Here is a 22175-nt window from a genome sequence, read left to right on the forward strand (position 1 = left end):
TCTGTGCTTCCTTGTGACCTTAGACCCCTCCATTTACTGAGTTTTCCACACATCGTTCAGAAGTTTGACCACTTCTTCGTAGATTACAAAGACCAAGGCTACATCCAAACACACACGACCGAGCCTGGGAACTGTTCCTTTGTAGAAGCTGCAGGAAGCACAAGATGACCTGTGGTTACATGACGGGTATTCAAGAAAAAGTCGCATCAGGGAGGAGAATCAGGGTCAACTCACGCCTGGGGGCCTTCTTGCTTCAAGATCTGGAAGGCACAATCCACTGTGTTTTTGTAGCGGTGGGCTTCTAATCCCTACAACAGAAAAATACGTGTCAAAAGTGGTACCCTGGATGACGGCGATTAAATCCGGTTGTGATTTCTACCTGCATTCTGGTTTTCACCACATCTAGAGGTGTATTTCCAAAAACACTGGCGGCACCCGCTGTTGCCCCAAAAATTGCCGTCACAATGGGGTGCATTTGTCGTCTGGGGTCATCACCTTTGAGGCACGATCAAAATGTTGGGTTTGAGTGGAGTGGAAAGAAATGAATCAGTCATTCGGACAGAAAACAGCAATTAGATTTTACTCTTGCAAAATTAGCATATTAGCATTCTCACCTTTGTACCAATTGCGCAGTGAATTCATTACGTAGAATCGGATGGCCTGATTACTTCCTTGTTTCAACACTGTAGCTGTCAGGCCTTGATACGTCCCCCTCACCCCTACAAAAGTCAAACAGATGCATCATGTAGCACCATGCACACACACACACACACACACACACACATGCATGCAGCTATTTAGCTCTCATCTCCATGCACCAGTTAAACCACTGATCCCTCCTGCTGTCTTACCCTGTTCCCTGATAATCTGACTGACCCCGTGAAAGAAGCCTCTGTAGCGAGGTCTGAGGGAGCACTGGTCATGGATCAACTTCACCTGGAGGATGAGGGAAGATTTCAGTCCAATTGTTCATTCAGACGGACGTCGCTTCATATGTTAGAACGGCGTCCGTCTCCACTGACCTTCAGCGTCTCCATGGGACAGACGATCACGATGGCCTCCGCGATGCCAGCTCCTAACCCGCACAGGAGGCTCCGTGTGTTGTCCAGCCGACCTGTGGCGTCTCGCATCGGGTTACTGAGCATCTCGAACACGCCAAACCTGTAAAAGATGAGAGGGTGATTCATGGAGGATAAGGAGTGTCAACAAATCAGAAAAAAGAGACAAGGACGACGTGTAACGGATGCCACTGTAACACAAACACCTGACCTCACCGGCTCCAGCAGGTTTGAAGATAATACGATTTTACTTTATCCATAGCAAATTGTTAAAATTAAGATTCTGCTTTTTTAGGGTTTTTGCTGTTAAATGATTAATTCATATCTTAACTTTATTTTACTTTATTAGGTGACCTGTGACTTCACCTTGTCAGTTTTGTCAAGTTTTACAGCCCCTAAAAATGTTGTGGAAGAATCTGCAGATAAAGCACAGTCAGCTGTTCAATTCATCCCAAATGGGCAACAACGCAAACAGCAAATGCATTCAAAATGTGTGTGTGTGTGTGTGTGATTGTGTGTGTGTGTGTACCTCACTGCAGATTTGGGTATTGATCCGTAGAGCAGCGAGCTGAGACCTCGATACAATCCTCTGAGCCCATGATCCTGGACGGTTAACTTCACGCAGTCACCTGTACACAAACACACACAACCACACACACACACAAAAATGAGTATCCAAACAGAAGACTAACACACAACCCTGCAGTCAGCAGTAGTAACAGTGGCCTGCGACCTACCGATGCCTCTGTATCGCGGTGGATTGGCTCTTTCGTCCAGCTGCAGCTGGGTCTTGACATATTCTGTGGGGAAGGTGATACAGATCTCGATTCCTCCTGCGATTCCACCTGAATAGGGGAACAAAGAATAGAAAACAACATCAGGATTCCATAACTGACAAAGCAGGGAAACCTGCCAGTATTATTTCAGTACACTAAAAGAATAAATGGATTAAATGAAAGGTGACTCTACTGCTAGATCATTTCAGGATCACACACATTGGATTTTGGATGGATGGAACAGCTGAGAACAACTGAATGAAGATCCTGCTTCAATTCAAATATTCCAGCATATGTATAAATACTTGTAGATGTATTGAAATTAATACATTGCAAAAAAACACTAAAATAATATAGAAAATATAGTTAAAACACGCAGCTGACTGATGCAGCACCGCTTCTGGTGCGTTTTGACCCACTTCTGCATGGATAACCTTATGGTCGACAGGGGACTGAGACTAGGTGACACAGAAAACAGTAAGCCGCCAATCCGAGATGAATATTTGAAAATCAACCTGCGAGGATGGCCTTTCCGGGGTGCGTAATTTTCCTCCTTGCGGCAGCGGCAGCCGCCAGGTTTCTCCTCGCCGCGTATGACCGCTGGTGGGCGGGCAGGGCGCTCAGCGCCGCCGCCGCCGCCGCCGCCGCCGCGGTGGAGCCCAGACGCCGGGATGGATGCGGCTGATGGTTCGGGCTTCCCTTCCTGACTCCGCAGCTCTCACACGGACCCTCACACACCGAGAAGGGCTTAGGAAGCGACGACATGTCGGGGGCAGAGACGTTCGCCGGTGGCGCGCACAGTCAGACAATAACAACACAGACAGGCGCTCCGGTGGCGGCTGGCGGAGCGTCGGGACTCAAATAGCGGTCAGGTGACAGGGCAGACCATTGGCTCAACACGTCGCCTAACGCCGATACTAGAGTCACGTGACTGTGCGTGATTTTTGGCGACCAATGGCGTGGAGGATGATGTATTGATGAACGAGACGCATGTAGTGTGGCACCGACCGGGCCTGCGTTAATTACGCGCAAGGGGATTTAAACCCTCTCCTCTCTGCTGAGGCTCTGGGCTTGGATCGTGTCATATGGAAGGAACAGTCATGTAATGTTCTTTATTCACGTTTAATGATTGTCCTCATTTAACCAGTAAGGGAAACAACAGTAAATCACAAGCGTAATTCATTTCTGAATATCAACAATATCCAATATATCCAACATTTTTATTCAATCCAGGGGTCAGTTTGTCTAGTCAGCATTGATTCAGCAAGAAATCCTCTTCCTCATGGACTGACAAAACACCCTGATGACGTCATCCTGTTTACTGGTGAGCCAGTGGACTATAGGTCAGAGGTCACGGTTGCTCTTTAAATTTTGACTGTAAATTTACATCAGTTTAACCCAACATTTCTTCTAAATTCATATTACCTTTCTAGCATGGCAATGTGAAGAGAATCTGCAGATTTCTGTGTTTTGGGTCAAATTTTCTTGCGGCTCTCTTTACCTCAATCCTGTCTCACTTTGGCCACCAGGCCTTGTTTATTGATATAATAATGATATAATAATGATATAATAATATAATATAACCCTAACCCTAAACCCTAACCCATACCCTTACCCTAATAATATATATTTCTATATATATATTATATACAGTATATATATACACAGTATATATATACACAGTATATATATATATATATACACAGTATTAATATACACAGTATATATATATATATATTTATTTATATTTATATATATATATACATATATTTATATAACTTAATAACAACATATACACACATATATACTTACATATACTGTGGCTAAAGGGTGAGCTACCATTATTAAACAGATGCTAATAAATTGCTGCTACGCATTGAAGAGATCAGTTTATTGCTGTTGCTTCTTAATCCCTCCTCCCTTAAATAGTGCCTATGTCATGCCAAAGCATGCATGAACACACACACACACACACACACACCACACACACACACACACACACACACACACACACACACACACACACACACACACACACACACACACACACACACACACACACACACACACACACATTGCCTTCCCTGTCACCCTCTACAATGAAAGTAGGTCAGTATTTCCACAGCCCCCAACCCCCTGAGGAAAACATAGACCCAGCCTGTCAGGACATCAAACGACCAACAACATTAGAAGTTATAATTTATCTGGTTAACTGTTTAAAAGATAGATGTTTTAAGCTTCTTTTATTTTCTTCTGTTCGGTGAGCTACTGTGTGTGCTCTTGTGTTCACTGAACAACAGAGGGATGCTTTGCCAGCTGGTGGCTGCTTGACAACCGTTGCCACCTGAGAGACGTTACGATCAACGTGAGCTTTGTGGTGCAGAATCAAACAAAGGCTAAATGGATTGAACATGATTGTTTCCTGCAATGTTCTCTCCCATAAACGTAACCAATTCAATTTAACACCTGAAAATGTGATTTAGTGATTAAAAAAAAATAACCTGAACATTTCACATGTCCCTTAGTTTTGGATGCCAGTATGAAATAGTAAAAATTTCAGCTAATCAAATACATCAATAAGATGATAGTTGATTGATATTTATATGATAGATGACTGAATGAATCAATGAATTAATCAATGAATTAATCAATAAATGAATCAATGAATGAATCTAAAGGAATGCCATGGATGTTTTTCTGGAAAGTAAAACACAAGATCGTAGATATGAATGTTCAATGTTGGGGAGATGGGAGGGATCACCCCCCCCCCCTCTCTGGTTTTTACATCTCTACCTCTGCTGAATGAATTTTATCTTGGGGGGTGTAGATGCACTTCCTGGTAATAAAAAGTCCGACACGCCTCTTCATGTTTGATTTCTCTGTTTTATTTCCATTAAGTTTCTCGGTTAACTCGATCAATAGTTAATATCAAATAACAAAACGTTCAGAGTTCAGTGATCAAAAAACTGTTAATGCTTCCAGGAAGAACCCTAACCTGGCCAGCATTAGTTCCTACTGACACGTGAGCACCAGTCATCCCCAGGAGACCCAGTACATCATTTGGTTCCTATAGGAGAACACCCCTGTTATTATTTTTTTCAAAAAATATGAAATGCCAGAGTTTTCTTACAGGAAGCTTATATCATCAGATCTTATCTATGGTCTTGAAGTAATCCATCTTCATCATCTTCATCTTCCACAATGTGGCCGGCACCCCCCCTCCTCTGTATTTTTGACACTACCCTCGGCTCTCAGTTTGTCATGGATATTTAGCTACAGGTTTGTGTCTGTCGGGAGCTGAAATGTTTTGAGGTGTTAAAGCTTCATAGCGTAACGGTCATGAATTAACCAAAGAATAGAGATCTAGTTCTTAGGTTTTCTGCTTTGTTGTCTCTCAATTCAGTCTGTGTCTATCTCACTCCACCACTGCTTCTCTCTCTCTCTCTCTTTTATCTGTGCATCAGCTGTCATGTTTTGCCTGCTATGGAGATGCTGTGAGGACATCAACACATTATCCTGTTCACAATGGTGACTCTCAATGCTGGTGATGAGCGTACCGACATTGAAGTTCAACCTTTCAAAAAATAACAGGGTCTGTCACAAAAGTTAATGTTTTCCCTTCTATCTGTAGGAATCTAGACATTTCACTTTTTTCCAAAATGAAAATCTGGTGGTTTAAACTTTAAAGGATCAGATGAATGTGGAGGATTTATTCTTTGATGAAAGACAAATTTCTGCTGAAATTTTACAGATATGTAAATATTTTAGTCTAGAATATGTTGGTGGACAAACACACATTTCCATCCTCGAATCCTGTTGCTCGCAGGCTTAAACATGAGAATCAATTTTAAATCCTAAAGACTTAAACAGTACGTTTAAATTTTTTAAATGAAAATTGGTTGGCAAGAAAGTTTCCATACTACATGCATGGATGAGAAAAAGATACATAGCTAATAGAGTACATGGGTTCATTTTTTGCAGGACCATCTGTGGTTTCAAAAATGCAAAGCAGCTCATAAAAAATTGGGGCTTACATATAAAAGAAGAACAGAATACAATCTAAATTAAAGAGATTTATTGCTGAGATATCCACTCATTAAATCATTAAACTTTATAATGAAAGTACCACCTGACAACCCATACGTTGCTCCATAAACAGGCTCACATTTTCAACATTAATCTAAGAAACATTTAGAAATTATTTATTTTGATTATTTACTTACAAGCTCTTCAAATGAGTCTTGTAAGAAGACAGGAATAAGTGGTCCAAGAATACTAAATGCAATAAAGGGTAAATGTTTCATTATTGGTCTTGGAGCTAAAGAGCTAACAACACTTTGCAATGATGATGGGGATGAGGGCTAATAAGAAAAAAAAGAAAGAAAAGAGTAAAATGAATAAGTTTTTAATAAAATCTAGGTCTCAATTAGACTATAATATAGGTACAAAACAATGGTAAGTTATTTCAAACTGTTCTCTCGGGTTAAATAACACACTTTCAAAAGTATATAAGTATTTAAGAGAGTATTTAATGCCATATTTTACAAGAATGTTGTGCAGATCCACATTTTATTAATCACAATCATACAGAAACTATAAACTAAATGGAATAAAAATGATGTGAACTGTTGTGTTCCAGCAGAAAATATACATCGCTTTAAGGTGTAGCATGTTTCCTGAGAGCCTTCATAAACATTAGACAAGAATAACGAATGAGCAACATTTTTTTCTCTAATTGCTGTATTTATTTCTTTGAGTTCCTTGGACCTTCAAACGTGAGACACTTGCCCTGAAAGGGACAAAGAAAACAATATGAAGCTTTATAAGAGAACCGTGGCACAAGCAGCGGTCTGTTTTACAGAAGCTGTGGGGCTGTCTTTATTTATATCTTTACAGAGTGGTTGTGCCAACCTCATGCCAGCGCAGGGTGTCAGGGGGCAGCCCCAGATGGCAGTGGGGACAGGTGTGGGTCTGATCCAGCACTTCCTCATATCTCTTCCCCCAGCAGGGCCCCTCGCTGCCCCACAGGGGGCGACACGTGGAGTGAGAGGACCAGGCTACTCCAAAGTGAGGCCGAGGATCTGTCTGGTAGTTCATTTTTTCTCCACTAGAGGGCGGTGGTGACAAAGGTTCTGATTTCTCCTGCAAAGCAGCGTTAAGGGAGAGAAGTTGTTACCATGCATGGAAAATCTGACCTCAAACAAAACTATTAAGCTTTACAAAATAGCTTTAAGCCTTAGACTTTAGTGCAGTGCTAAAAAATCCTGAAGAACAGAGAATTAATTAGTTTACAATTCTGATTTTGAGGGCATGACTAATATGCCTTCCATGCAGAGAAAACTGAATACAGTACATATTAGTTCTATGAAAGCACAGTCCCATGATCATCATATTTATGACTCAGTACTCTGGCACTCAGTGTTGCAGTTTAAAGAGCCATGACATGATGAAGACATTTTTTTTGGGCTTTCATTGAGTGGAAAATACTCAAATAAATAGCATCATTGTTTTTAATAAGAGAACTGCTGTTGATATAAAATGCATAAAAGACAATGATCAATTAATTTAGGCCTATGTGACAGCTTTTTGGCGGCTAAAGCAGCTGTTGTTCAAATGTCTTTTTATACCAAGTGCAACATATATTTCAACAACACAAAGAAAGTCTTAAAAGTCTACAATATGACAAATCTTTTCCATGCTCATTTATTTCATCTGTACATTTTAAAGACAACTTAATCGAAAACAGGACCTTTATTTTGTCATTTAGAATGGATTTCTTTTGATAAACCATTATTTCCAGCTAGATGGGGTTATATGGTCAGACTTTTGGGGGTAGGGCAGATGTTTGTGGGAGCAGAACATTTGCCATGACTATGTGAGTTATGCGACAAACACACATTCTAGCACATAAAACATGACTCATTTCACCATCTCATCATATGCATCATTGGTTGAGCAGATGTAGATGTTAAAGAAATATAATTACACAGAGGAGGCAAAGACTACCAATCAATGGATGGAAATGAACATGTGTATTTATAACCAGGTTGTACGTAGGCACAGAAAAAAACCAACACAATTTTACAGAAATGAATGCAGAACATTATTAATCACCTAATTTCTCTCAATCCATTTTAATATTGTTTATATTTCAAATCTATATTCTACTTTGCGATCCTCCTTAAAGCGTGCACCACAATGTTATTACTTTGTATCGAAATGAAATGTGTAGAAATAAGTATCTTTCCTTATTTCTACAATATAAGAGTGTTATGTTAAGTGTTTTAGAGACACGCTGTTCAGTAAGAAATAGCATGTTGTGTTTTAATGAGGTGAAGGAGTTGTCAACATCACCCCATACAGAACCTGCAGAGTCCCCTCATGACAAGAAACAGTCAGCAAGTGAAATGAGGCGGCCATGTCAACATATATCAGCCTGAACCAGTAATAATAACAACTTACTAATTAACAAGTAATGTTAGCTATTTGGTAGCTAAACTGAGTAACACACAAAGTACTTTGACATCCATATGTTCCCATAACATCATATTTCAAACTTTGAATCCTCAGTTTGACTCATTTGTTGTAGAATGTTGTAGATAGAGATCTTAGCAATACCTGCGTCCAATAACACACCATTACGCAAAAAAAGCCACTGGCCTACAGAACAAATCAAAACACGGAGCTCAGTCTAATAGAACATAACACTATTTCAACCACACAAACCTAGAAACCCGTGTGTCACACTTAAAACATTAACAGATCTTTAAAACATCTCTTTCTAACGTGAATATGAATGTCCCATGAGACCTTTATAATTAACTGTAGTTCTTATCCCACCAGGTATTTCATTATGAAACCCTTACAAAAATCAGCCTCTTACTGCATGAGCTCATCTATTGTTAAAACTCATCTATTGTTAAAACTGTTTGCGCATTTTTCCCCCCATTGATATTAAACAGGTCATGAGTTCAGCTTGTGTTTGTAAAATGAAATTAGAGAGAAAATTGATTCTCACAGCTAATCAGCGAAGAGAGAGAGAGAGAGAGGGAAAGCTCTGCACACTTCCGGCTGTGAAATTATGCATTTTGTCAGAAACCTGTCTTGGAGTTTCAGCTCGATGCTCTGAATCAAGAGACCTCAGACAATACCAGCAGGGTCCAGAGGGCCGACCTGTCCACACGCAAACACAGAGTTACTGTCCAGCATCACATGAGCCACATATCTGTGTCATTCATGTGTGTCTGTGGATTACTGTGTGTGTTGTGGGGATTCAGTGACACTGAAGGGGGGATCGGCTCTTCCTCTGTCAGCTGGGGGGACCATGGGAGGCATTCGGCATCGTCCTGTCTGTCTGTGGCGATCGGAGTCTCCTGTGCTGGGGTCTCTGCATCACCGATACACACATCCTGTCCAAAATGTCATCAATCACAACCGAGGAATGTGTAAACATCTTAAGTAATGAGTGGCCTTGAAATTCCCTAGTGACTATAAATAAATTAATGTATTTTTAATGCTGGTTTTGTGTTTGTATTTGCTCTACCTGTCCATTACAGGTCCTGCTGCTGACCTGGCCGTCCTCCTCTGGTGCTGGTGGGAGATTTGGGGGCCCTTCACTCATCCTACTGGGTGAGAGAGAGAGCATATTTAAAAGCATGTCTTCCAGACTACCTGACTAGGAGGTTATCAGCTCAGAAATATTTAGTTTATTACAGCAGCTACTGATACTCTCATAATGGCCTGATTGGGATTAAACATCCAGATGTCATGTCTTTACCTTTGGGTATCGCCCCCCTGTTCCGGTCTCCCTCCATCCCTGCTCATGTGTCCGGTGTGTTGTTTCCTCCAAATCCCACCGTTCTTTGACTTTTCCCTCTCCTTTACCCTTTCTGTTCTCAACGCCACAACCTCTCTGACATCTCACCCAATCCAACCCCCATCCAACACCACTCTCTCCATCTCTATCTATCTCTCTCCCTCTCTCTCTCTCTCTCTCTCCATCTGTGAAACGGAAACTCCGGCCTTTCAATATTTGATGTGTCTGAATAGCTCACAAGCAGGTTTCTGTAAAGGGTAATCAGCTGAGGGCTCTCATGTGTCTGTGGTTGAGTCTACTTTGACACAAACAAGCCTCTTGAGACCAACACTGAATATAAAATCCTAAAAACAATGTCGCCAGAATGTTTCAGACAACACCATACTTCTGCTCCTGAGATTAAAACAATCACTGGACGCAAAATTCACTCTGTCTTGTTTATATCCACACCATTACAATGGATTGTATTTCTTTGAACACTCCAAAACACCGGCTCAAAGTTTAATAAACAACTAATGTCTATCCGATTAATATTTCTCCGTATTTGTTTTATGTATTGTATGTCACTCGCGCCTCCATCTGTATCTGTTTTGAGGGTCTTGTATTATGTATGTTTAATTTTTCTGCTTTTAATTGTATTCGAGGAGGGGCATTTTCACAGACATGAGATATTTTATAGCACAATCAACATAAACACTACAGTGATACCTCTACTTACGAATGTCTCTACTTAGGAAATTTTCTACTTACGAAATATCTCAGCAGGAAAATATTACCTCTACTTATGAAAGAAATTTCGACTTAAGTAACGTAAAAACACAGTATCGGCTGATATTCAAATCTCCCACAGGTTCTTGAACGCAACATTCTCATAGCTGCTCTGCTATCGGCTATTACCTATTACGTATATCCCTGGCATCCCATTGGCTAAGAGAGATGCCACTCAACCTCTGTGTGGAGCTAGAACGGTGCTTATGGAGTGTCTCGGCATTCGGCACTCTACCCGTGAGGTTTTCTGATAGTTTTCAGTACGTTTTCGCTATGGACCCCAAGAAAGTGACGGAGAAAAGAGGAAAAGAAAAAGACGAAGAAGCATTTTTATGCTTTATAAAACATTTATTTCTGAATTTTTGTGGGCTTGGAACGGATTAGGGCATTTGTATGGAAAACGCGTCGCTACTTACGTAATTTTTCTACTTACGTAATTTCTTCCGGAACCAATTGATTTCGTAAGTAGAGGTACCACGTATGAGAGGAGAACTGCCAAATGCTAACAGTGGAACCGATCTGAAGTCAAAGGGCCTGCGTTGTTTTCCTGAGGACCAGGTCATTAGTTCAGATGACTCATAGTGAAAGTAAGTGTATTTACAAACTATACATTCTGCTTACTTCGGAGATTAAAATTAAAATTAAGCACACAAGACATATTTTGATGTTCCATAATATACAAATCGGTCATGTTAAATTCTTCACATCATGTGAGAAGAGCCATTCTGATGCCGAATACTTAACATTTGATATTAACTCATAATTCAAGCCTTGTTCTCCCAGCTGTAGCTGTATGTATGTGACTTTTCATATTTGTTCATCCAGGACCGCAATCGTGTACACACAAACTGGAGTGTATTGTATGTCCCTCATTCTTCCAGCAGAGGGCGCAAGAGTATTTGTTCTGTGACTTCTGTGCCATCCGTGGACAAACAATCCCACATCCACAGCATCACTTCAGAGCCTTTCTTTCATTCTTTTGTTTCATCACCTGTTTTGTCCTACACTTATTTTATGCCGTCTCCCCTCATCCAGAGGCATTTCTTGTATGAGAGGTTTGCTGTTATTATGTTTGAACTTCCTCATTGACATGAGCTTTTACAATTTAAAAAAAAAGAAGAAAATCTATATAATCCTTTAAGATGACAGGCACCACACATCAATGAGTGCAATTTATAGCTACAATTTAACTCGATGATTGACTCGGGTTTTAATTTCAGGGTTGTTTTGAAGAGCTATGGAATGTGTGTGTGTGCGTGTGCGTGCGTTTGTGTGTGTGTGCATGCGATTGTGTTTGTGTGTGTGTGTCTGCCTTTGCATGTGTATGCACGTATTCCTGTAAATGCACTGCAGGTAAGAGGTAATTTGACTGTTTTTTTCCTGTATATGTGTTTTTTGTGGGAGGAGGAAGACGGGAACATAAGTGGCGATGACTCACCAGTCTTTTGTGACAGTGTTGCAGAGAGAGTGATTTTCACCAATTTCCCTCCCTTGGGGCTTGCATACAAAACAAGAAATGGAGAGAGGATGAAAAAAAAAAAGAGAAGGAAAAGAAGGTTGTGTGTTTGGGAGCATTAAGGAAGGGTTGAGGGCATGGATAATTGAAGAGGAAAATAGGAGAAGATGGGAAAGAAGGTAGAGAAGAAGAGATGAAAGGAGACAGTAAAAGGACAAGGGCTGAAGAGCTCATGAACAAAGGATGCCGTTTCAAAGGAGTCTCCAGTTTCTGTTGTCCTAATGGCTGGTGAAAGCATGGCTGATGAGGCTTGTTATGTATGTTGCCAGTTTAACAGGCAACAAAATTAACAAAGGTGGACAAGAGAGGCACCGTACCCAGGTTCAGATTTAAATTTAAAGACCTGTTTGTGGTCAGGTGGGCTTCATCCTGATTTTTCAAGGATCAGTGATAGAGAAATTTTAAATATCAAGTCATCACCTACAGTTATTCACATATCAGCTTTGTTGTGTCCATCAGCAAACGTAGTGGCGCACCACTCCCTGTATTTTGGCTCACAGGCATTGCTTTGTAAACATGTTTTTCTCTGATGCGTGATCATTTTACATCTCCACACTCATTGCAACGTCTTCATCCTCTGGTCATGAAATGCTGGTCAGAGTTTCAAAATGAAAATGTAATAAACAGCTGTGAAAGCACAGTATTGTATAAATATGGATTTAAGATATAAAGGATGCCATAGAAAAGAAAAAAACTCGGAATGCAATCCTTTACAAACAAACTTGTTATGGATAAGCGATGCTGTTTGAAGCCATGTAATAATTCATTTAAAACAATCATGCTTCTCAAAGTAATCACATCTCCTTTCATACCTAGGCAAGAAACTGTCCAATGACCCAATGTTTACCTGTGGAAGCATCCAGATATGTTTTTCCAACCATGCAACGACTTCCATGCAACGACTTTTGATTTTCCGAGGTCTTACTTCAAAGTTTGAATTATATATTTTAAAAAAATATAAATTTCAGCCATTAAATCGTCTTTTTACTGTTTTCTTTTGATTATATATGTTAAATGTTTAGGAAACAACCCCATTGTGTGTGTGTTTTTGTGTAGTCTGCAGCATTCTCATCTTTACAATCAGATTTCATGACGTGCCGAAAATCAAATCATATCCACAACTCTACTGAAGTAAATCAAGATACTCAAATAGATGCCAAAAACAGGACAATGGATGTCAAGTTTATCGTTAAACCCAGCATTGCTCGTCTTTGTAGTTGTGAGAGGATGTATTTTCGTTAATAAATCATAACACTGGAGACTACTGGGTAGGAAAAGGTTTCCTGAAGTCAGGCTACAAACTCAGCAACAAAGATCGCTGACGTCACTGGTTCAAACCAGAAATCCTTTCATAGCAAAAATATACCGTAAGCTTACCGCTGAAGAGTGGAGCATCATGGGACAGAAAACTGCAGTCAAAATCAATAACTTTTACTACATTTTCTTTGCCTGGTATGACTAGTCGTCTTTTCATGGTAGCTGTGGCTCAGGCAGGACAGCAGTCATCCAGTTTCTGAATGGGTGATGGTCCGATCCCCGGCCCAAGGGCCCCCACTGCCTGCATGTTAATTGCTGTGTGAATGATAATCGCTCATGATGAGCAGGTGGTGCCTTGTTTTGTGTAATAGCCTCTGTGCGTGACTGGGTAAATGCTGGCTTGTGCTTTGTAGCTTTTTGAGTGGTTCAGACTAGAAAGGTGCTGCACAAGTACAGTCCATTCATCATTTAGCAGTGGGACTGGAATAATGGCTTCAATTATCATTAAATACAGCGTACATGCAGTAAATATGTGATCATTATCTGGTAAAACTGTGACCAGGATCATGCCGAAAATTTACAGGAACACGGTAGTGAGCTGTGTGTTCATTTCAAGAAGTATACTGTAATTCTAAGAAGCTGGAAAGAAATATAGAACTTTGGTGGGGAATTTGCTGTTACCTGTGCATTTACAGTGTAATGTTTTACAGTGAATCTACCCTAGAGTTAGCAAACACCATGGTTACCTAACTGAAGTACCACAAAACATGAGAAAATAAGCAACGTTTGGTCACCCAATGGTCAAAATGGACCAGATATTATGTTATTTACAGACAGATCGTATAAATCTAGGTGTTCATGGATTCTGCTCTGTGGCAGTAGCAGTGGGCAAAATAAGGGTTGGTCACGTTGCGTTGGACAATGTATTTACCAGCAGGTATTCAAGTAAAACTATAATATTTTCATAGGATCCTGTAGTCCAGTTCAGCATGAAAACAACGGATTAAAGTAGCCACAAGAAGCAAGAAGCAATGAGCTATAACCACATGTCAAGAAGCTTGAAACACACCACATAATGTTAGTGTGTTTGTAAGGGTGCTTTGATTCTGTTTTCTGTGTTTGTGTTAATTTATTGAACCAACACTCGTCCAATCAGAAATTTTACCACTGTGGCTCATTTTACACCTTCAGTGTATGAAAATATGTGGCCTAAACACCTCTAAACATCACATCCTTAGACATGAATTTAAAAATGTATATACCATGTATCACTGACATTTAATATTGTAGTTCTGTTGTTGAAAGTGATCATCATAATGAGATTCTAATGTTGAGCAGAGGTATCAATTAAACTATCACTGTACTAGTGGCCGACGTGTCTCCTGGTGTCTGCCTCTGTACATGCAGGGGTGGCTTGGATGCTTTACTAAAGAACTGCATCGCTTTCAATCCCTTTGTCTTACCAGTTGGATTCATACCAGAATTTGTGCCATTGAGAGTTGAAGCCTTTTAGAAAATTGAAATTACATTTTAATTATAGCTCACCCACAAGGAAAATCAAATCGACTACTATAAGGACATAATGTGATCTAAAGCTTGACACACAATTATCCCACTGTGCTGGAAATGTTTAAATCTTAATTGTGTAGTGGGCCACAGCTTTATGAATGTGGTCATGTAAATAGCAGCATTTCAGCTGTGTTCTCTTTGTTCACAGCTTGGCAGCAAGGTGTGAAATAGGATGTAATCAAGGACCTCTTTCCAGTGTGTGAGCGTCCTCCACGTGGACATTGTGTTTCTTAAGGCCGGAGCTGCTTCGCCACATCTTCTGGTCTCAAAACTGAACTGTCTCACGTTCTAGAACAGGCCTTTCATTCAACACCCATCAGTGTTTGGACATTCACTTCATTAAAATGTCTGATGACTGAGCTCAGAGAACAGAACCACTTAGTAACCCACCTTTATATTGTTGAAAAGTTTAACAAATGTTAACTTAACTCGTGATTCGACGCACTGACGTTTTCTTGAGAGTAATATTCTAATCATGTCGAGACATATTCAGATTACTGTCGCTACATTCAGTCAGAATCTGTTCAAAAGCTTCTCTTTGTAGACCCGCGGTGGGGGTCCAACATTTACTCACTGCTGGTGTGATGGTCTGGAAAAATTTTTTAAAAAGCACATTTAAATCTAAGATTTTGAGAAAATTTTCACTTGATTTTGAAAAATAATTATGATAACACATTAAATGATCAAAAAATTATGCTATATAACTAAACTAATCCAATAAGTCTTCATTTATTTGCTTGATTTTATTGAAATAAAAATGCATTTGAATCCAAACTTTGAATGATTAAAAACAGATCTAGATTAGATGACGAATGACTCAGTATTGATTATTTTGATTTGTTGACAAGCTCATCTTACTCTTGTCATACAAGATGAACAAATGATTAAAAGATGTAGATGTTTCCCCTGCATCTTACAGATCTGTGTAGTTAAAAGTTCTCAAATCCAATTGCTGATGGTGAGACCTAAACAAGTGGATAAATACTGAGGAAAGCAGATCGGAGAAAATTAGCATCCAAATATTGAAAACTTTTCCCCTACCAAGCCTGAAAAGGTGATCCACGGCTTCCTATAACATTTTAAATTGAGTGAACTATTAAAGTTATAATAACGGTTTTTAACAGTGGATCACTTAAGAGCTCCGCCTACCCCCCCCCCTTCCCAAAATGTACTGTATACAATTTTGTATTCTTTTACTTGACAACATTAGTAGGAAAAATGGTGGTTTCCATTTAAGAAAGAAAGGAGAAACTACATGTTGAGGAATTATTATCTAGTAAATGATGTGATAAATGATGATAAATGCATGCTGACAAGCAATACAATCATGTAAAATGTAAATAGAAATTTACTCACAGGTTTGCTTCCACTGTTCTCTTGTGATCATGTTCTTACTGGCTGTGTTTTTGTCCCAGTTGAAGAGCTTACTGGTGTCCAGTGGCATTGGTAGCTGTTATTATAGATCCAATAACATATTTACTGTGGCTTCAATAAATAGATGAAGGTACATGCTGAATTAAAAATCTGAATTCATAACTGGTGTCCAAGAATCATCGGACAGGCCAAAATAAAACCATGAAAAGTACTATTCCAATCAAATGGGGGAGTGAGCCAGCGTGATTACATGTATTTAGATTATAGTGACAGCCTTTTTGTTGCTGCCAGGGTTTGTAGCTCTGACAGCATACATAAGGGTTGTTATGAAGCCAAACCAGTAGCAGCAGAAGCGTCTGAAGGAAATATAGCAGAATGGCACTCTGCCCATGTGAGGAGTGAGGAGGAGGTGTGGAAGCAAAATATGGCATAACTGTTGGACCCAAACATCTTTTCAGTGGCTGATTGGTTGGCTCCAGTCAGGGGCAAACACGACTCAATCTTTATCTTGAATGCCAGCAGCTAAATGAGTATACAACTCAAAGAGAACGTGTATGTATGTGTGTGCGTGTCTGTGCGTGTGTGTGTGTGTGTGTGTGTGTGTGTGTGATTGAGAGTGTGGTCCTGCGCAGTGAAGTGTACAGATGGATGACTCATCCGCCAATCATGTGACTCATCAATCACTGCAGTTACCATTTCCTCCCTCCTGAATTTTTCCATTCTTCAGATATTAGCGCACCTTTTATTTCCATCTTCTTACTTACTTGATATGTTTGATGCACTGAAGGTGTAACAAGTTCCGTCTATAGGGTTTTCTGTTCATTTATCTTCATGCTGGTGCAGCCGTGACTTCTGTGAGTCATGCTTTCACCGATCGACTCCTTCTTTCAGGAATTTCAGTTTGTTTTGCCCCAGAAGAATGAGGTACTATTCATATATTTGCTGCTATCAGTTGCAACATACCCTTGACCAAAAATCCATGAAAAAAACTGAGCTTTAATAAAATAATTGCTTTTATTTTTTTATCATATAGCAAAACTATTAATCATCATGCTGTTATTTACACATTGCACGGGCATATTTATTTCACACTGTACATCTTACAATGCTAAAGGTGACATCAACAACAACACTCTCCTTTTACAAGACAGATGGCTTCACTGCGGACACAGCAGCCCTCTTCCTTTTGAGATTTCTTTTTTATTTTCACAGTTTAATCAGAGAATACAACCATATTTGAATTCTCCATACTGTTTTATTTTTCCTCTTTTTTTTGTTGTGTTTTTTTTGTTCATTTTTAAAGATGCAAGTAGAAAGACGTGCATTTAACGGTTTTAAGCACAATCCCTGACTCCCTGGCCTGAAACTCTTCGATGAATTTCTCTTGGAAAAAAAATGAAAATGTTTTGTAGCCTATCGGTGGAAATCTGTGTTAAAATGCTGCAAAACAGAGCGATTTCAAGTATTTTCTTTTTTTTTTTGAAAGAAAAGAAAAACACAGGGATTGGGTGTGATGCAGGAAAAAATGTAAAAGACATAATGTGTCTGGGAAAAAAATGATGAGTGATAATGTATGAATTGGAAATGAGTTAATGAAAGGAGAAAGGACTTCTTCATGCCAAGGAGTCCTGCATGGCGATGGGAAAGGTGGCTGTGGTGGATCTGCCATAAAGATGTTGACGCGATAACTTCTGGATCCCAAAGTGATTGAAAACCCTTTGTCCACCATGTTGGAAGTGTTCAGTTTTGAGTTTGTGCTTTTGGAGTCCACAAGGTTTCTACATTGGGACCAGTAGTGATGGTATTATTCTGTAATATGACATTTCCCTTTATAGAACCATGGTGCTTGTAAGGCAAAAATCTGAATCTCGACTTTGAAACTAAAATGTGTGTATTTGGCATAAAATTGCAGCTGTTTAAAGCAAATCCAATCAAGAATAAGAAAGGCAATTACACACATCAAATACAACAAAAGTATATCGGCACAGTTGACATAACTGTGTATTTTTTATATATACTGTATATATATATATATACTTGTAGATTGTAAGTCATTTTACTATTGTAGCTTTGAAATGTGACACGTAATATTAAATAAAAAATACAAAGTGTAAACATGGTTTTCTTATCATGGGCACATCTGCGTCTGAATGCGGTGTGTGTGTTGTCGATGTTCATGCTCTTGTGCGTATCCGTCTGTGTATGTATGTGTTTATTGTAGAAAACTCTGAATAATGCAAGAGCATCAGAGATTGACCTGAATGGAGGCAGACATACACTATGGTATGTTCTGTTTCAAATGTAAACTGAGCAAGAGGCTGAACATGATTTACAGGGAGCTTCAACTTGGACTTCATTCTCTCCCTGACTAAGAAAATCAAACAAAAGTACAGTGATTTAAAAAAACAAACCCCAAACTTATCTACCTTTTACTTCTCAACCCTTAAATTTCCACCAGGCTCAAAATACAGATGTAATCTGAGTCTTCTTCTTTTTTTTTCACCTCTCTTTTATCTTTTCATCTGCTACTGCATATCTATTCCAGCTCGGTCAGTTCCAGCAATCAGAGAAATGTCCAAAAAAAAGAAAAAAACAATCTCTCAATACATTCTTCGTTTCATGTAGATCCTCTCAATAAAGTTTTCGAGTTCTTCCTCACTGTCCAGCTGAGGCACCAGCCCATCTTCCTCATAGTCATCTTCCGGTGTGACTTGTGGATAGTAGAACGGGGGCTGCCTGCCTCTCCTGGGTGTGGTTATTGGTTTGGGCGGAGGTAAGGGCTGGTAGGTCCGTGGGTGAGGAAGGATATAGTTAGAGATATAAGGAGTGAGAGGCAAGCGTGGCGCCGGCTGCTGCCTCCAGCCCTGTCCACGGTTCTTACCCCCGGCCCTGTGCTTGCGCCTTGGGGTCGGGAAGTCAAGCCCCTGGGGGACAAATGCCTGGTCTCTGGAGAGGACGGGCTTGCCATAATATTCTGGTTTGGGATATGGGAAATAAACAGGGTAGTATGCTCGATATGGCTTTTGGTAGTACGGATAGGACGGGAAGGCTAAAAACTGTTTCTGGGGTTTGTACCAGTAGTCAAGCTGCTTCTGCGGTTTGTACCAATAGTCCTGCTTGTACGACTTCACTTTGTCCTTGTGCCATTTCTTGTTGGACTTGTTCTTGTAAGGGGCTTTCTTGGGATTTTTTGAAGCTGTGTAGTGGTAGATCGGTGGAGCAATCAGAGGAGGAGGTACCAGAGGTCTGAAGCGTGGGGCGACGGGGTTACTGTTGATGGGCTGCAGTTGCAGCTCTTTCCTTTTCTTCTTCTTCTCCTCCACGTCGCTAATAATCTCAATCACGTCGTCGGCGGGCAGGTGCAACTTGCTGCTGATCTCGATCAGTCTGTCGATCATTTGCTGGTCCAGGTCGTCCTCGTCGGGGATGACCTCCTCGGAGCGTTTGTCCTCGGCGGTGTTGCCCGCGGCCCCCATGCTGCTTTTCTGTCGCGGTTTCATGTAGGACTGCTGCTTCCTGCCCATGTACTGCAGCAGCATGTCGGAGGCGATGTCGGCCAGCCTCTGCTCCTCCTCTCTGGCGCGTTCCGCCTCCTCCTGCTGCCGGAGCACCTCCTGCTTCTCCGCACGCGCTCTCGCCTCCTCCTCCATGTGGGAGAGGCTCTCCTCTTCTTCTTCAACCTCCTCCTCCAGCTCTTCTCCTTCATCCTCAAAGTCATCCATGTAGTTGCCCCCTTTGGTGGGTCGGTTGCGAGAGTTTTCCTGCCAGTGCTGTTTTTTCCCGGCTCGAGCGAGCTGGGTGTTGTACGCCTTGTAGCCCTTCAGAGGAGGAAGGATCTCGTTATCTTGAAGACCCAGATCGATGTTCTGGAAGTAGCCTCTTATTTTGCGTTGAAGAGAGGGATCGTCTCCCTGTGGAGTGGAACCTGAGCTGGCTTTGTTCAAGAAACTTTCCAAATGATTTCCTTCCCCTTGCCCCTGATCTTCATCTTCAATTTCCTCCTGGCTTACAGCATCAGGTCCCACATCCTCCACTGACCACCCCTGATCCTTTTCTAACCTTGTGTTTTTATCCTCATCCTCATCCTTTTCTTTTAAGTCCTCACCATGAGCAGCCGTCAAACGGCCTCCAATTAGCTGTTCAATAACCTTATCAGCACCCCGCCCCTCCTCCTCCTCCTCCTCCACCCTCTCCTCCTCTGCCACCCCTGATCTCCTTATCTTCCCACCCTCTGAGCCTTCAGTGGAGGGCAGCTCCTGACTCCTATCCTCCTCCCAGACTCTGTTTCTGCTCGCCTGGATCTCACTCCCCCCCGGGTGGTCCAGAGCCTTCAGAAGAACGGCGAGCATCTGCGCCGGGTCCGCCGCTATCTCTGAGTGGTTATCTTGACCCGGGCCCCGTCCCCGGTCTAGCGACGCGTTGTGGGGGCTAGAGAGACTCTGGGGCAGGGGCGAGAGTAAGGGGCCCAGGCGGTCCTCTTTATGCTCCGTCTGGGTGCGCCCCTCCACCCCTCCTCCCTCCCTTCCTTCACCCCACGCAGGGGCGGCGCCAGCCAGCTGTGGAGTGACAACGAGCAGGACCAATAGGATGAGGTGGGCTGTGGAAGGGGCGTGATGACAGGTCATGACCAGGCAGAACTGGCAGGAGGGGGCTGAAGCACCTGAAGATGAGAGGAGGAAGGCAGACGGAGAGCAAACAGTTGACAAATGGTTCACACGATGTTTGCAGTCATTTTTCTTCTCTGAAATCACCATTCGAGGATTATCGACAACGTTACAGATCATTTCAGGAATATACAGCTGAAAAGGCCTATTTTTAAAATTGAAAATTTTAAAATTCAGTAAAAAGTGAAGACATCTGCAGTCAGAAAATTTAAATACCACCTAAATGGTGGGGTTTCTTGTTTTCTAAAAATATTTTCCCACCATAAATCTCTTATACAAAAGGAGTTGTTGAATTCAAAAACGTTTGAAATCAAACCACACACTCCACTGAGCATCGCTGAAACCAAGAAGGAAACTGCACTTTTCTTTTTCATGTTTGATCTGTGTCTACATGGATCCGTTTTATTATAATCTCGCACCAAAATAATGTAACTCCTGGTTATAATATTTCATGTTTAGGCCCGTTTTGGTTTTTTTTTATAATTTGCTGCGTGACACCAATATATCTGGAATTACAGGGATAAAAGGTGTAATCTGACAATTACATCAGTCGTGATTTTTGTTTATTAAATTCCGTGAGTCTTTTCAAAAGGAAAGTAACGACAGACAGAAAAATTGCCCTTCAAACCCAAACGTGAGTCTTTTTTTTTTTCTTTTTTTTTTTGTCTAGTCGTGCGCTAACCCATGCAGTCATTATCTTCCACCGCTCGGATGAATTGATGAATTCTCCTATATTGTGTCTTTTTTGTGAGATTTAATCGAGATAACTGTCACATAATGGTATAAATGAACGTTAAAGAATAAATTATCCGATAGGATTATCTGGTATTTAAGGAAAATGTCTCACCTCTTCCTCCAAGCCAACCCAAACAGAGCGCACGCAGCTGCCATTTTTGAGCGAAAAACAATTATTTCCTATAAAATACATCAAATACAAATTCATCCGAGGTCCTTCTATCTATTAGCGGTTATTTTGGTATTCCATGCGTCAAAGCCATGTGGCCATGACACTGTTATCAGGACGACACGCACGGTGAAGTCATGCGTAAAGCTGGTGGATGCGGATGATCAATTTAACCCTGCGGTCCCTGAGTGGTCCATCCAAATTGTAAATGAGCTGGTTTTCGTATTTGGGAGGATGAATCCTTTTTCCCTAAGAAACGACAGGAGCAGTTGGAACCGCAGCGCCAAAGAAATATGTGCTGTGGGTCAGTTTATCCTTAACGGGAGTGGTGGAATGCAGACAAGCACTAATTGTGGAGGTACAGCAGCAGTGCAGCCCAAAATTCAAATTATTTTCATTTCATGAGCGGAATCACCAAGAAGGAAATTGAATATATTAACTTCAACAAGTAAAAGGTCTGGATTTTAGTTCGT

At 41.0% G+C, this 22175-nt stretch overlaps 3 protein-coding genes across 4 annotated transcripts; all 3 read right to left on the reverse strand.

The window, feature by feature from the left end:
- Positions 1 to 7: 7 nt before the first annotated feature.
- slc25a1a (solute carrier family 25 member 1a) lies at positions 8 to 2681 on the reverse strand. Its single transcript, XM_068330834.1, has 9 exons — positions 2350 to 2681; positions 1796 to 1903; positions 1588 to 1687; positions 1023 to 1161; positions 852 to 936; positions 615 to 719; positions 380 to 495; positions 235 to 308; positions 8 to 148 (listed from the first exon to the last, which is right to left on the reverse strand). The coding sequence occupies exons 1-9, from the start codon at positions 2597 to 2599 to the stop codon at positions 34 to 36; spliced, it is 1092 nt and encodes a 363-aa protein (XP_068186935.1). The 5' UTR covers positions 2600 to 2681; the 3' UTR covers positions 8 to 33.
- A 3776-nt stretch (positions 2682 to 6457) lies between these two features.
- On the reverse strand, positions 6458 to 9758 carry LOC137606546 (uncharacterized). Of its 2 annotated transcripts, none has more exons than XM_068331839.1 (6): positions 9612 to 9758; positions 9378 to 9456; positions 9090 to 9243; positions 8934 to 9007; positions 6746 to 6976; positions 6458 to 6623 (listed from the first exon to the last, which is right to left on the reverse strand). In XM_068331839.1, the coding sequence occupies exons 1-6, from the start codon at positions 9656 to 9658 to the stop codon at positions 6579 to 6581; spliced, it is 630 nt and encodes a 209-aa protein (XP_068187940.1). In that variant the 5' UTR covers positions 9659 to 9758; the 3' UTR covers positions 6458 to 6578. The 2 variants fall into 2 exon arrangements, with proteins under 2 accessions (XP_068187940.1, XP_068187939.1); XM_068331838.1 differs by having other exon boundaries at positions 9378 to 9459.
- A 7384-nt stretch (positions 9759 to 17142) lies between these two features.
- On the reverse strand, positions 17143 to 20277 carry si:dkey-175g6.2 (uncharacterized protein F23F12.8). The gene has a single exon (XM_068331454.1). The coding sequence runs from the start codon at positions 19854 to 19856 to the stop codon at positions 18735 to 18737; it is 1122 nt and encodes a 373-aa protein (XP_068187555.1). The 5' UTR covers positions 19857 to 20277; the 3' UTR covers positions 17143 to 18734.
- Between the last annotated feature and the right edge of the window lie 1898 nt (positions 20278 to 22175).

This window comes from Antennarius striatus, chromosome 13 (assembly GCF_040054535.1).
Source record: "Antennarius striatus isolate MH-2024 chromosome 13, ASM4005453v1, whole genome shotgun sequence".
Classification (NCBI taxonomy): domain Eukaryota; kingdom Metazoa; phylum Chordata; class Actinopteri; order Lophiiformes; family Antennariidae; genus Antennarius; species Antennarius striatus.